The sequence below is a fragment of the Urocitellus parryii genome, chromosome 3 (assembly GCF_045843805.1).
Source record: "Urocitellus parryii isolate mUroPar1 chromosome 3, mUroPar1.hap1, whole genome shotgun sequence".
In the NCBI taxonomy this organism is placed as follows: domain Eukaryota; kingdom Metazoa; phylum Chordata; class Mammalia; order Rodentia; family Sciuridae; genus Urocitellus; species Urocitellus parryii.
The window spans coordinates 198,409,395-198,425,140 of record NC_135533.1 but is presented as its reverse complement, the minus strand read 5'-3'; the positions used below and the strand labels follow the sequence as shown (position 1 = coordinate 198,425,140).

At 39.8% G+C, this 15,746-nt stretch overlaps 1 protein-coding gene across 2 annotated transcripts in view; it reads left to right on the top strand.

Annotated features, from left to right (window-relative positions):
• Sec22c (SEC22 homolog C, vesicle trafficking protein) overlaps positions 1–15,746 on the top strand; it is a 40,730-nt gene that overhangs the window by 6,199 nt on the left and 18,785 nt on the right. For both annotated transcript variants that reach the window (XM_077796282.1, XM_026408084.2), the window contains exons 2-6: positions 4,840–5,048; positions 8,339–8,502; positions 10,338–10,517; positions 12,991–13,109; positions 14,460–14,525. In XM_077796282.1, coding sequence (XP_077652408.1) covers positions 4,867–5,048; positions 8,339–8,502; positions 10,338–10,517; positions 12,991–13,109; positions 14,460–14,525 — 711 coding nt within the window. In that variant the 5' untranslated portion in view covers positions 4,840–4,866. The remainder of the gene's footprint in view (positions 1–4,839; positions 5,049–8,338; positions 8,503–10,337; positions 10,518–12,990; positions 13,110–14,459; positions 14,526–15,746) is intronic.

Sequence of the window (15,746 nt, the reverse complement as noted above, 5' to 3'; positions counted from 1 at the left end):
GGGATGCTTAACCATTGAGCCACATCCCTAGCCCTAGTTTGTATTTTATTTATAGACAGCATCTTGCTGTGTTACTTAGTGCCTCACTTTTGCTGAACTTGCGATCCTTCTGCCTCAGCCTCCTGATCTGCTAGGATTACAGGCATGCACTGACCGGTGGTTTTTTGTTGGAATTTGGACAGTTCCGATATTATTTTGTCAGATCTGGATAATATGAAATGTAAAAAAAATGTGAAAAGACTTACATGTTCATGGATTGGGAGAATTAATATTATTAAAATGCCCATACTAAAAGTGATCTACAGATTTAGTGTAACTCCCATCAAAATACCAATGACTTTCTTTACAGAACTAGAATAAACAACCCTAAAATTTGTATGGAAGCATAAAAAGACCCAACAGCAATCCTAAGCAAAAAGAACAATGCTGGCAGCATTGATATCAAGACATACTACGGAGCCACAGTAACAAAAAGAGCATGGCATTGGCATAAAGACATACAGAGACCAGTGCAACAGAATAGAGGATCCAGAAAAATTCATGCATTTTCAGCCAACTGGTTTTTGACAAAGGTGTCAAAAATATACACTGGAGAAAGGACAGCCTCTTTAATAAATGGTGCTTGGGAAAATTGGATATTCACATTTAGAAGATTGAAATTAGGCCCCAATCTAACTCTGAACAAAAATGAACTCAAATTGGATCAAAGACCTTATTGTAAGATCTGAAGCCACTAAAAGGAAACAGAGGAAACACTTCAAGATATTGGCACAGGCAACAATTTCCTGGACAGGAATCCAAAAGCAAGGAAGCAAATGCATAAAACAAATGGGCTTATATCAAACTAAAAAGCTTCTGCACACAAAGGTACAGAGTGAAGCAATAACTTAGAGATTGGGAGAAAATCTTTGCCAGCTATTTATCTGACAGAGAATTAATATCCAGAATGTAAATAACTCAGAAAGCTTAACATCAAAAGAGGTAATCCAATAAAAAATGGGGAAAAGATTTCAACAGACATTTCTCAAAAGAAGAAATGCAGATGGCTGAAAAATATAAAAATGTTTGATATCTTAATACATTTGGGCAATGCAAATCAAAACTATAATTAGATTCCATCTCACTCTAATTAGAGTGGCTATTATTAAAAAAACCAAAAAGCAAATGCTAGTCAGGTTGAGGTTATAAAGAAAGAGGAACTGGTATGTACTGTTGATTTGAATGTAAATTTGTATAGTTACTATGGAAAACAGTGTGGAGATTCCTCAAGAAACTAAAAACTACCATATGATCCAGTTTTTCCATTCCTGAGTTTATGTCTGAAGAAAATGAAGTCAGTTTACAAAAGAGTTACCTGCATACCTATGTTTATTATAGCACTGTTCACAAGAGCTAAGTTATAGAGTCAGCCCAGGTGCCCATCAACAGAAGAATGGATAAATAAAAAAGATATATGTAAAATGGATTATTATTCAGCCACAAAGAATAATGAAATTCTGTCATTTGTAGGAAATTGGATGGAGTGGAGGATATTGTGTTAAGCAAAATAAAGCAGATTCAGAAAAACAAGTATCGGACTTTCACATGTAGAAGTTTAAAAAAGAAAAAAAAAAGAGACCTGAAAGTAGAAGAGGGACTGGGGGCTGAAAGAGAGGAGGGGGAGAGAGCTGAGGGGAGAGAGCATGCAGAAGGCTGGATGGACATGACCAAGGCATAATATACACATGTGTGAAAACATCACAGTGAATCCCTTTAATGTATAATTAATATGTGTTTAAATTAACCTTTGTTGACACCACTCTGGCAACAGTGAAATCCAGGTTCCCCGCATGGCCTCTGTTGATACCTAGGGGAAAGAGGCTGCTTATTGCTAGGCAGAGATGGGCAGTTTATTGCCTTAATAATGCAGGGGGAGGGGATGACACATTACTGCCCTGTAGCTCCCCACTGGGCCTCCTGTCTCACTACTCCACAGGGTGGGAGGTAGAGGGCAAGCCACTCGCTGCAAGGCGAGAGTGGGTAAATAGGTTCTTCACTGGGCCTTTGTTGGTGGGTCTGTGGTAAGTATAGTTTTTTGTTTTTGTAGGTTTTCTTTTTTTAGTACTGGGTACTGAATCATGGAGCCACATCCCTAGCCCTTTTTTGTATTTTATTTTTAGTCAGGCCCTCACAAAGTTGCTGAGGTTGGCTTTGAACTTGTGATCCTCCTGCCTCAGCTTCCTGAGCTCCCGCTGGGTTACGGGGTGTGTACCACCACACCTGGCAGAGTGCAGTCCACTCCTCCCCCTCCACCCCGTGGTGTTGGACTAGAATAGAGGGTTGTTTATCTTAAAATTTTCTGATTTGCTAAACTGTACCTTTTCGAGGTTTGTTGTTGTGATGACTTTTTTGGGGGGTAGTGGTGGATATCTCTGCCCATTGTTGTTTCTGGTTGCTAGTTTCTCCCACACAAAGTCTGGGATGTGTGATGCAAAAAGAAAACCCACCAAACTCATATTCCTCAAGGCCCAAGGTCCAAACCAGGCTGTCATCTCCTCTCCACCTTTCAGAATCTGCATATTTATTACATATATAATACTCAGGGTTTGTAAATTGTATCTCATGGGAAGAGTTGGAAAATTCTTCTACCTCTCTTTCCAGAAGCAGAACTTCACTTTTTTTTTTTCATAATCATCATCTCTTACTTGATTATAGCCTGTCTCATGATAACTCATAAATGGCTTCGATCGTTTAGTGAGGAATAGAAGTGATTCTTGGGATTACTAGCACTCAGAAATGCAACCTTTTTCTTCTTACTGGTTTAACACAACATCTGAGATACTCCATAAAAGACAGCACTACAGAGCTTGTTTGGGGATTAACAGTTGGAATAAAAGCACACTTGCTTTCCTTTACAAGAGTATACAGTTTACTCTGTCTCCCAAAAGGACCTTTCTTATTTTGCTGTAGGGTGTTTCTGTCCTGTTCTGACTTTCCGTATATCATTAATTATCTTTTTTTCTTCTTCTTCTGAGTGTCTTTATATCATGGTTTAAGGGTCTTACTGGAGTTATAAACCCTTGGTTTAAATTGATCTTGTAGTCTCTGCCTAACTCTCTTAGGACTTCATGCCATATCATTCTTTTAAAATTGTTAAATTAATATTTCAAACATTCATGAAAGTATAGCAGATAGCACAGTTAATTTTCATACTCCTGTGCCTTCCTTTTCTCTCTGGTACTAGAGTTCTCAGCATTGGTCAAACAAGGGTTAAAGCCCATTGAACCTTCTGGCAGTTGGCCTGGGCCTGCTGGAAACTCAGTAGCTTTTGCACAGGGATGTATTTTTTCCTGGGGCTTTTCACAGTTTTACTCCCCAAGGGGAGGTATGCAGAAAGAGGACAAATGGACAGTGTTATCACTGCAGCTTCTCATGTGTACAATGGAATAATCATTCATTCATTCCTCCATTGCAGATGTGATCTTTGTTCTTAGAACTCACTCTTAGGTGGTGGAAATGCTAAATTAGTACAACAGAGAACAGAAAAGTAGTCTCTTTAGATTCTTACAAGAGGGAGAGAGGGCTTCCAGTTGGACATATCTGGGGAGGTTTTATGTAGTGGGTGAATCGAGACAGCCCTTGATGTGGATTTGGATATGAGGAAATGAAAAAAGTGACATCATAGACCCAGGTGTAGACTGTGAAGAGGAGCAGAGGTGAGGGGTGGTGTACATGCTGGGGGCTCCTGTATTTGAGAAGAGGAAGAATTGAGATGCCAAGTCAGGTTTCATCACTTGAGTTCTTTGGAAGACAAGTTCACCAGTATAACTATTAACATCCTATCAAGTAGAAGACCTGATAAACAGAATCTGCGAAACAGGATATGTGCACACTTGGACAGACACATTAAAGTTATACTGGCCACCTCACTAAACCCTGCTGCAGAGCTGCCACACAAAGATGTGTAGGTTATGCCCTATAAGAACATCCAGTGGAGTTGACAGGTGGGGCTTCAACCCAGCCAGACTGTGCCAGCTGACCTGGTGTGGGCCTGTTTCCACCCTGAGAGGCACCTTTTTCTAATTTGCCAAAGGCACCATGAGGGCTTAGATCCATTTTATTTTATTTCTTAATGTGTTCCATATCATAGCTAAATATTTAGTGTTTTACTATAATATAATTTGTTAAATGACTTCCTTTAGCCATCAGTAGGGACTCAGTCATCATTTTGAAGACTGGCTCTGTATCAGACATTTGCCGAAATTCAGGAGGACATGCTTGCTCAGTCCCATTTTTGCCTTCTGCTCTCTTTGTCATCAGCATTAGGTTAAATGCTCAGAATCTCTCCACTTTCCTCCATCTCCTTTAGGTGAGGAGGTGGCAACTACACTGCTTAGCCCCTACCACCCTGGGTGACCTGAGTTGTGCAGATCATTAGGCTTCTATCTCCACCTCTTCAGTGTTAGGTACTTCCTGTCTCTGTAGGTCTGTCTGGCACTGTGTCCTACTGTTAACTGCTGTCACTCCTGGGGCTTTTCACATGTTTATTCACCAAGGGGAGGTGTGTGGAAATGAGACAGATGGACAGTGTATCACTGCCCCCTTGCTTCTCTATCCCATTACCCCTCATGCCAGTTGGTTTAATGCTGGAAAGGGAGATATTCATTAATTGGAAGGAAAAGAAGGATTACAAATGAAAAAGAGACAGGAAAATTGGGATCCACATAGCTCTAGAGGGCAGAGTAATAATAATAAAAGCAACATTTGGTTATAGTGGGGCTGAGGGTGAAACAACATGGAGTGCATGTTTGGAGGGTGGGTGCATCTCTGGCACTAACAGGATGACCTTGCTTCCCTCAGGTGTCCTCATGACTTCTCTTGCGGACCATGTCCATGATCTTTTTTGCCAGTGTGGTACGGGTGAGGGATGGACTGCCCCTCTCAGCCTCTACTGACTTTTACCACACCCAAGATTTTCTGGAATGCAGGAGACGTCTCAAGACTTTAGCCTTGCGACTGGCCCAGTATCCAGGTCGAGGCTCTGCAGAAAGCTGTGACTTTTGTATACAGTAAGTGAACATATTCGCTTTTTCAGAACAGCAGCAGAATTTAGATTACTTTTTTCCATACATTGAAGTCACATTATGCTGATCACCATGTGTGTTAAGAGTAGATATGGTGTCAGATAGTGGTCTTAGGTTGTATGTTTACAACAATGGAATTAAGAACGGTTTGGGTGTCCTCAGGGCCTCAAGCATTGCTGTTCCAACTGCTGGCTTCTGTCAATGGAGTGCTCACAAGCATTGGAAGACCTGAGTTCAGCCAGTTTTTCTGGCTTTAGGTTGTTAGTTGTTTTTTGTTCCCCCTGTACTTAGATTCAGGGTAGGAAAAGGATAAGGAGGAAGAGGAGATGATAGATGAAAAATGTTAGAGAAAGCCAAGGAAATTAAAATACTTAATAGCTATTATCTTCAAGAGCTATTTTTTTAATTTTAATTTTTTAATATTTATTTTTTAGTTACAGGTGGACATAATATATTCATTTTATTTTTATGTGGTGCTGAGGATTGAACCCAGTGTCTCACACATGGTAGGCGAGCACTTTTATCTCTGAGCCACAGCCCCAGCCCCTCGTTTTAATTTTTTTACTTTAAAAATTCTTGTATTTTGGGCTGGGATTGTGGCTCAGTGGTAGAGTGCTTGCTTAGCAAGTATGAGGCACCGTGTTCGATCCTCAGCACCAAATAAAATAAATAAATGAACTAAAGATATTGTGCTCATCTACAACTAAAAAAATATATTAAATAAAATTTTTTCACATTTTAATTTTTATTATGTGACAGGATTCATGGAGTGAAAAATTAGTGAGTAGGTCTCTTGTTTTCAAACAACTTACAGTCTAATGAAGGAAGAAGAGAAATATATAACTGAACAGAATACAATGGAAAAAATGCCAGTGGAAGTAGGACTCAGGTGGTCATAATAATCCTATAACAGGTAATTGTGTGGAGTGCTTTCCATATGCCAGGCACTGTTCCTGTGCTTCCTGTGGCTTATGAGGCAAGCAGCAGTATTACACAGAGGAGGAAATTGAGGTTAAGCCACTTAACCAAAGCTGTACTGTTAGCAAGCGGTGGAGCTAAGATTTGAATGCAGGCTGTTCAGGCACTGAGGTCAGCTTCTCACATTTTATTCTAGGACTCAGAGCAAGAAGCCAATTATTTTGTGGAGGAATCAGGGGCAAGACAGGTTTTAAAATATCAAAATTTTATAGATAGTTATAGACACTATATCTATGTTTTGTAGTATTTAGTCTTCTTTTACCAAGTCCATTTTGCTTTTCTTGAATCATAGATTTTTAGTTGATCTGATAATATGGAGTCCTTTTAGGGTAATTCAGGTTTAGAATCATAAAAACAAAAGGGACCGTCCAGGCTAAGTGATGGTATCAGGTAAGAAGGTCTGTGTCCTGTCAGCAGTGTCAGATGGCCAGCACCTACAGCTGTCACTTTGTAGTGTGGACTGAGTGCTCAGGCACAAAAAGCTGAGCTGCATCTGTCCACATTTGCAGCTCCTTTCTCTGCTTGCCTGAAAGCACCTGCCTTCCTTGACTGGTCCTTCTTCATGAGGCTGTGATGAGCTAATGTGTGCTATGCCTCAGATAGGACACCTTTTCTCTGTTGAAGGTTATATTTCTCAGTAAAAAGAAGCCTACAGTTTCAGAATGAAATCTTGGGTGAGCAGTATCATAGCTTTTTTTTTTTAATATATTTTTAGTTATAGATGGACACAATGTCTTTTTAAAAAATATTTTTAGTTGTTTATTTATTTATTTACATGCGGTGCTGAGAATTGAACCCAGTGCCTCACATGTGTTAGGCAAGCACTTTACCACTGAGCCACAACCCCAGCCCTGGACACAATATCTTTATATTTATTTATTTATTTATTTATTTATTTATTTATTTATTTAATGTGGTGTTGAGGATCCAACCTAGGGCCTCATGCGTGTGAGGCAAATGTTCTACCACGGAGCTACCAATCCCAGTCCAGTATCATAGTTTTTTACAGTTGAAGGGTCATATTAATTTCTTAGGGCTGCCACAACAAATTAACACACACTGGCTTCAAATAGCAAAAAACAGAATCTCTTATAGTTCTGAAGGCCAAAAATCTGAAATCCAGGTATCTCAGGGTCTGCTCCCTCTGTAAGGCTTTAAGACTCCTTCCTATACCACTGCTATCTTTTGATGGTTGCTGGCAATCCCTGGTTTCCTTGGCTTACAGATACATTATTATTTCATTGTCTGTCTGCATGGTCACATGGCCTCTTCTTTCCTTCTGTAAGAGTGCCAATCATTGAATGGGGGCCTACCCTAATCTAGTATAACCTCATTTTATCCTGATTACATTTGCAAAGATGCTGTTTCCAGATAAAATCACATTCATTGGAAGTTAGGACTTCAGGGTATCTTTTTGGGGGACACATTCAACCCACAACAGGGGTCCTTTTTCATGTAGAAACACCTCTGTCCTAAAGAAGTTAGGCCCCTTCTGGAGAATTCCTTCTGACAAAAGGAGAGTCATCCTTTTCTTTAAGTTGAGGTCTTATGTAGAGACTTGTAGTTACAAAAGACAGAAAATGACAAGCCCCACAGTGGAGAACTTTGAGCAAAAATGATAATCCCCAAGGAGATATTCCATCATGAGCGGCAGCTAGTAGACATCCCAAATAGGTGAACTAGACCCCTTCAACCCCAAAAGTGAAATGATAGCATGGCAGTCTAAAAAGGAGTATAAAAAGAAGAAATGGAATTTTTTTTTTGAGTCCAGAATAACTCTAATACCACAACCAGATGAAGTCAGCATAGGAAGGAAAATTGTAGAACAGTCTAATTTTACATAGACACAAAAATCCTAAATAAAACATTATCAGACTAAACCTAGCATGTGATTAATAATGAATATGTAGAAATGCACAACAAGGATTTATTTCTGGGTGCCAAAGTGATTTAACATTAGAAGATGTGTTGAGGTAGATTAAAGTAGGAAAACATTATTCTCAGTGTAGAGAAGTTGGAGGCTAATTCTCCCTAATAGAAAATGCATCCCTCATGCATGCATAAGTGAGTAATCACACAGTGTTGGTGACTAATACTGTTAGACATTTTAAAGGAAGTCTTAAGAAAAACAATCTTAGAAACTGGTCTGGCTGAAAAAATAATATGTATGCCACAGGCAGCTATAAGACTGTTGGAGGCCAAGCAAGGGTAGAGGTGAGAGGAGGTTGTATCTGGGTATGGGGTGGGAACACATGAATCTGTTTCCTGGTTATGCAGATGTTGCCCTTTTATTTCAGTTTTTCTTCTTCTGGGGACCTGGCCTGCATGGCTATCTGCTCCCGCCAGTATCCAGCAGCCATGGCCTTCTGCTTCCTGGAGACCCTGTGGTGGGAATTCACAGCTTCCTATGACACCACCTGCATTGGCCTCGCCTCCAGGCCGTATGCTTTTCTCGAGTTTGGTTTGTAACCCTCTTTCATATTTACTGTTCTCTCCTGTGGCATTTGATGTGTAGAACTTACAGTTGAGGTTTAGCTTTGATCATATAGAAAAGCCCTGAGAGGCACAAGCACCTGGCTCTGAAAAAGAGCCTCACATCATGAGATTTCACAGCCATTAAAATGGACTAGAAGGCCTTCAGGTTTAATACTCTGGCTTTTCATGTCTTGGGAGCTGGGGGAGGTCGAGAAAGGGTGAAACCTCTGAAGCTGGGATCATCAAACTGTGGCCCAGAAGCCAGCTGCCTATTTTTGCAAGTAAAGTGGGACACAGTCATGTTCATTCTTTTATGAGTTGTCTTTGGCAGCTTTTGCCCCACACAGCACCATTGAGTTGTCCTGACAGAGACCACAGAGCCCCCCAGCCTAAAATACTGTTGGGTGCTTGAAGAAAGTTTCGCCAACCCCTACACTAGAGCAGTACTACTCAGAGTGTTCTTCTTTCATGATGTAAGCACAGAAAATGAGAAAAAGTATTCAGAAACTTACTGTAATTTGACATTCCTGTGATTTTAAAAATGGTATTTTATCAAAAAGTATCAGTCTGTAACATTTGGAAGTAAGAAAAGTATGGTCCTCCTCTCTTAACTTTGAGAAGCCCTGCTCTGGAAAGGATACTTCTTTTCTAGGCTCTGCTAGAAAGGTCCTGTGGAGGCTCAGGGGCTTTGGACTACAACATGATAATCATAGAGAGTGCTTGGTTTTTGTTAGTGTGGCTCATTTTGAGCTCTTGGGGTTGGGGAATATTCTGGATCGCTGTGATGCTCTTGAACAAGAAGCTGGCAGCATCTGATACGCGTGGTCAGGCAGGGGACGGCACCTGGAAATGCTGCCAGTTGGGCTTTCTGGCTGCTACTGTGATTGATAGCCTCACATTCCCTCTTGTTGCCTGCTGGCTTTTTAGAAATGGAACCAGCGCCCTCTTTTGGTGTCACTTGAAGGAACTGGGGAGCTTCCTAGTATGCCAGACCCACTCTGGTAGACCAGTGATAGATGGAGAGCTCTGGTTCTTGCTCTCTCTTGAGGCTTTCAGCCCCACTTTTCCTTTTGAAGAGAACACACTATTCCCAATGCAGACCACAGCTGCAGCAAGCCTTTGGCTCTCTGTTGATTTGGAGTGGAGTGGAGTGGAGTTGGATTCTTCTTTTCCCTCATCTCTGCATGTGCCCTTCTTCCAAAGCAGTGTGCTTGATCTGATAGGAGCCCCTTCCTTGGCACCACATTTGCTCACTATTGAATGGGAGTGGAAAGAGTCAAAGCTCATTGATATTAGAATTGTACATTATTTTGTTTTGTATAGCAAGTTTCACTTCAAAAGCTTGTTAAGACTTGGTGATAGAGTAACGTAAAAGAATTAAAATCAATCACTTTCAAATATGTAATCCTAGTTTGCACAACATATTCATTTTCACTTGTACTTTCAAACAAGCTTTTTTTTTTTTTTGAGATAATCAAGTTAGGAAAAACTGGCCCCATTTTCAAGGGTAGAGATGTTGTGTGAATCACCTAAGATTGTACTGTCTAAGACTCCAGCCCCTTTCCACTTGACACCCTTGTCACTTTTGTCCTATGATGCATTATTGCCTTCTCTGTAATTACTTTTTACTCATTCTACTTTGAAGAGATTGATCAGACTTATGTTGGTATTTAATAATTATTTGACCTTGATGCATATATAACTTAACTCTTCAGAATCTGCCTGACTTACTAGCTTGCTTAGAAATGTGAACTTTGTACAAATGTTACTAAACATCCATTCTTATGAGAATGCTCAACTTGGGTTGCTCTCTTTTTCCAGACAGCATCATTCAGAAAATGAAGTGGCATTTTAACTATGTAAGTTCCTCTCAGATAAAGAGCAGCTTGGAGAAAATTCAGGAGGAGCTAGAGTTCCAGCCTCCAGTGGTTCTTACTTTGGAGGACACAGATGTGGCAAATGGGATGATGAACGGCCACATACCAATGCACTCGGAGCCTGGTAAGTGGCCTGATTTTCTCTGATATTGATGAATATGAAGTGATTCTATGTATTTCAAGTAGATTTTTTTAATATTAGAAATGTATACTTGAGATGGGAGGGTATATATTGGGAAGAAATCAGACTGATTCTGTTTCCAGGTGTTCATTATATAGACCTTGACAGTTCTGATCGTGGGTAGCTTTGAGAGGATGAAATTCAAGAGTTGAGAAGAGTGACTTGGGAGGTTGTTTTCTTAATTAGGGTGAAATCTGTAAGTTTAAATTTTGCAAATGATATACTTTCTCTTTCACTAGAAGCTACTCATTGAATCATATGGATATATATATATATATATATATATATATATATATATATATATTAATATTTATTTTTTAGGTGTAGATGGACACAACACAATACTTTTATTTTTATGTGGTGCTAAGGATCGAACCCGGGCCCCGCCCATGCTAGGCGAGCGCTCAACCGCTGAGCCACAATCCCAGCACGGATTTATACATATTTTTACCTCAGCACTTAATGAAATGTTGCAAATCTCCACTGAGAATCCCTGTGTACCTTCTTGGAGAGAGGGCTGTGGGAATGAATGTTTTGATAGGGGCCAAGGCTCCTAGTGCTATTGCTTGCTGTCTGGCTCTCCATGAGACCTGGAGAGCTCCCTCTGTCCCAGTGGATTTCACAGTCCTCATCTGAAGAATGTGATGTTAATGACATGATCACAGTGGCCCAGTACTTTGTAACTTTGGAATTAACACCATTAGCCACTTAGCACATAATGAAGCATGATTTTTTGCATTCCTAGTTTTGTAATCACATAAAGTTAAACTAATATTTAAAGTAGATATTTACTAAGGTATTCTAAGAATTCCATAATGGTGTAAGAGCTGAATCCCCTGAGAGATAGAGCTGTCTATACTGTAACAGTCTAATTATTTTGTTTTTAACTATTTTGTACTAAACTCATTGCTTGAATTTAAAAAGTGGTGTATTAAAAATGTTCATGTTTTTGGTTTAACATTGTGTTTTGGTTTAATATGTTTCAACCAGTAAGTTCTTAGATTGGCTCTCATGCCAATCAGTAAGTTGTTCTAATTTGTATTGGGAGAACATTTAACTTTTGTAGAAAGAAGACTGGGTAACTGAATCCCAAGTTTCTCCCTAAACACAGGGATAACTTTATAATATATGTTTTGTTTTTTAAACACTTAGATAAGAGGAGCAAATCCAGAAAGTGTCAGCTTGCCTTCTTTCTAGGACATTTTTACTGTGGTTTGACTCATCTTATTGTCCTGAGGCTAGATCTTTACAGGTAGCATGTTCTGTTCTAATAGGAACTTTGAATTACTCAGTGAAAACTCTAACACACTAACAATAGGCATAAGTTGTGTTGTGGCCAGGGGTATGAGAGTGTGTGTGGGTGTGGGTGTGTGTGTGTACATGCTCATGAGCACACACATGCACACGAGTGTGAGAAATGTAAGGACAAGAAAGGATGATTTTAGAAGAGCATAGCAAGAGAATGGGTGGGACACCATTTAATTGTGTGAACAGAATCCACTTCAACAGTTATCTTTCAGGAGAGAATGGAATATTTGTTCTAATTACAATTCCAGAAATAGCTTATAGCCTAAATAATCAATGTTTCCCTCCTCTTCCCTATTATTTTAGAATTAAAAACACATTTATTTGTCATCAGTCTCTTTAGATGCACACATTACCCTGAATATTGTCTTTATAAAAAGAGTGGAATATTTTACAAGCTGGGGGTTGAGGCATCTAATAAAAAGCCAGCCTTAGCAACAGCGAGGTGCTAAGCAACTCAGTGAGACCCTGTCTCTAAATAAAATACAAAATAGGACTGGGGATGTAGCTTAGTGGTTGATTGCCCCTGAGTTCAATCCCTGGTACACACCCCCACCAAAAAAAAAAAAATCTATCAGAATTTGACACCCAATACAAATAAAGCCATGGTCCTCTCTTATAGCAGAAGTTGTTTAAAATCATAGTTTCTCCATCTATGCTCGATTGACATATTTGTACCAGTCCATTCTTTACTGTTGGGGGCTAACCTGTGCATTTTAGGTTGTTTAGAAGCATTCCTGGCCTCTGCCCGCTGGATGCCAATAGAAAATGTCTCCAGACATTATCAAATATCCTCTGGGCAGCAAATCACTCTGTTTGAGAACCACTGCTCTAAATGGAAAGGAAATAGGCACTTGAAAACCTGCACTTGCCTATAAAAGGGCTTATTTCTGGAAGATACTCACCTCAGATTCCCAGGTCCATTCTGTCCTTCATTTCTTGCCTTTTTTCTTCTAACTTCTGCTGCTTTTAAAATTAGCATGTTTGTAATTTTGTGTTTAACATCATAAACCTGTTATTAGTGGAGGTCTAGTTAATGGCTTTGCTTGTCTTTCTTTCATATAGATGTTATTTTCTCTATAGACACTTATTTTTTCTTTTCATTGTGAAGCTCCTAATTTCCGAATGGAGCCAGTGACGGCCCTGGGGATTCTCTCCCTCGTCCTCAACATCATGTGCGCTGCTCTGAACCTCATTCGTGGTGTTCATCTCGCAGAACATTCTTTACAGGTAACCTCTTTTTTTTTTTTTAACACTTTAAATTGAAGGACACATCTAAGAAGAAACTAGGATATATTTTATTTATAAAGTTATTATTCACTGAGGTTTAAAATTTTTAAAATTCAAATGAAAATTAAAAAATTTTGTACTTTGTAGTAAGTTGAACATACATGGAAATTGCCTGCTGGGATATTAGTATAAAATGGACAACTCAATTCAAGGATATTGGACTACCTTGTTTTCCTTGGGAGTACAGGTGTCTTTCCAGGGCATAGATTATTCACCTATGGCAAACATTTGATTCAGACTTTAAGGTTAAGTCTCTTTTTGCCCTGGGAAAAGGTTGTCCTACAGTCTGATTTGTAAAGACCTGTATCACTAGGATAGGATAGAGTTCTTTGTTAGCCTGCTCATCTCAGAGCAACTTTCTGTTTCATTGTTCTTTGTTTTGTTACTGGGGATTGAACCCAGGGCCTGGTGCATGCTAGGCAAGTGCCCGACCACTGAGCTACATCTCCATCCATTTTTATTTTATTTTGAAATAGAGTCTAACTGAGTTGCCCAGTCTCACTTCAGACTTTTGATCCTCCTGCCTCAGCCTCCCAAGTAGCTGGAATTACAGGTGTGCACCATCATATCCAGCTCAATGCTTTTTAAAATATGTTTTTGGATTTTGAAGAATTTCAAAAACTTTTTAAAGGAACAGAATCACTATTAGTATAAGCAAATAGATATTGTTTTAAAAGATAGAGCTATAATGCTGGTACCTTCATATGTGGAGGCCATAGTCTAAAGTGCAGTGGATGTTGGACCTCAGAGACTGAGGAGAGTGTGGAGAGTGGCAGCAGGCCTGTTACCAGAGTGTATTTGCTTGATAACACATCTCATCTTTGACCAGTGTTTGGTGTGGTTTCCACTCTTAATTGTTTGATTATTAATAATCAGATATTTGCCAACTGTTTGTAAAACTAGAAGAGATGCCAATAAGATGGTTAAGACCTTGTCCCTGAGGACTCTTGTGGTACAAAGCGTAGTGTGGTGACAGCACTGAGGATGTGGCAATGGCTGGGGCTGGGAGGAATTAGAGAAATTGTGGTATTGACAAAAAGTAGGATTTTGAGAGGTGGAGTGATTGTGGGCTCAATACAGGTTGAGGACTTAGATCTGTGGGGACAGGAGGGCACATGGTTTATCTAGTTCATTGAAAATAGTTGCATGCCAGACCCTGATCTGGTATATAAGAGGGACTTAGGTCTCATTGTGCTGTCAGCCATACCACACTGAATGAGGGTTAAAAAGCTCCGGGTTATAGTGTTTCATCTAAATATTCTTTCCTTATGTTTCTTGTACTTATTTTAGGTTGCCCGTGAGGAAATTGGAAACATTCTGGCTTTTCTTATTCCTTTCGTAGCCTGTATTTTCCAGGTGGGTGAAGTGTTGATGGCCTTATTTGGTTGTTCTGGAATTATCGGCAAGTTTTAGATCCTGCTTTTGTTCTACCAAGGCCTTGGTTCAAATCCTGGACCGTACTAAGTGAAAGGATCTGTGGCCCATCCTGCCTAATTCTCTCATTTTAGAGGAGGAACTTTAGGCTCAGAAAGGGAAAGCCACTTTCCAAGGCCACAGGGCCACTGAAAACAGCGGAATAGGAACTAGGAATTTGGGTTTGATTCTCTAGAAGGGAGGGATGAGGTTGCAGGGTAAGGCAGGATGTTACCCTGTGTTCATTCTTGGGACAATTCAAGTGCAGAAATATCCTTCTGTATAAGGAGCAGAAAGATGTGTTTTGTTTTGATTTTTTAAGTTGTTGATGGACCTTTTATTAATTAATTTATTTATATGCAGTGCTGAGAATTGAGCCCAGTGCCTCACACATGCTAGGCAATTGCTCCACCATTGAGCTACAACCCTGGCCCTGAAGATGTGGTTTTTAAACTTATGACTAAAAAACAAAAAAATTACAGGTTCTTTAATAGTAATACCTTCTGACTCAAATCTATCCCTAGGAAAATTAGTACAATAACTAGAGGGCTGGGTTATTATTTAGTTATTTTCATACCAGCTGAATACTTAAAAGGGGTAGCATGATAAGGAGCTTTTGCATTCCTTGTAGGCAGAGTTAATTCTAGCAAAAACCCAACTCAAATTCTCCATCCTTGATAAAATTTTAATACTTTCTTTACATTCTTAAGCTTTTTTTTTTTGCTTTTTAATTAAAATTTCTGGCTGGGCACAGTGGGGTGTTCCTGTAATCCCAGCGGCTTTGGAGGCTGAGGCAGGAGGGTCCCAAGTTCAAAGCCAGCCTCAGCAAAGGCGAGGCACTAAGCAACTCAGTGAGACCCTGTCTCCAAATAAAAGACAAAAAAATGGCTGGGGATGTGGCTCAGTGGTTTAGTGCCCCTGAGTTCAATCCTTGGTACCCCTCCACACCCATGGGGGGAAAAAATGTCTGTTCTCAGGACACATCTTAGAATTTTTTTTTTCAAGAATTACTTGATTGTGCCAAAAGAAGCTTTCAACCCTAGATTAAAAATGCACTCACTTTTTAGGAATCTGGTCTCTAAAACCTTGGGTATAGCCAGCAACAGTTTTCTAGAGCTGGCATTTCAGGGCTGCAGGGACCTTACAGTTCCATCTTCATTCCTT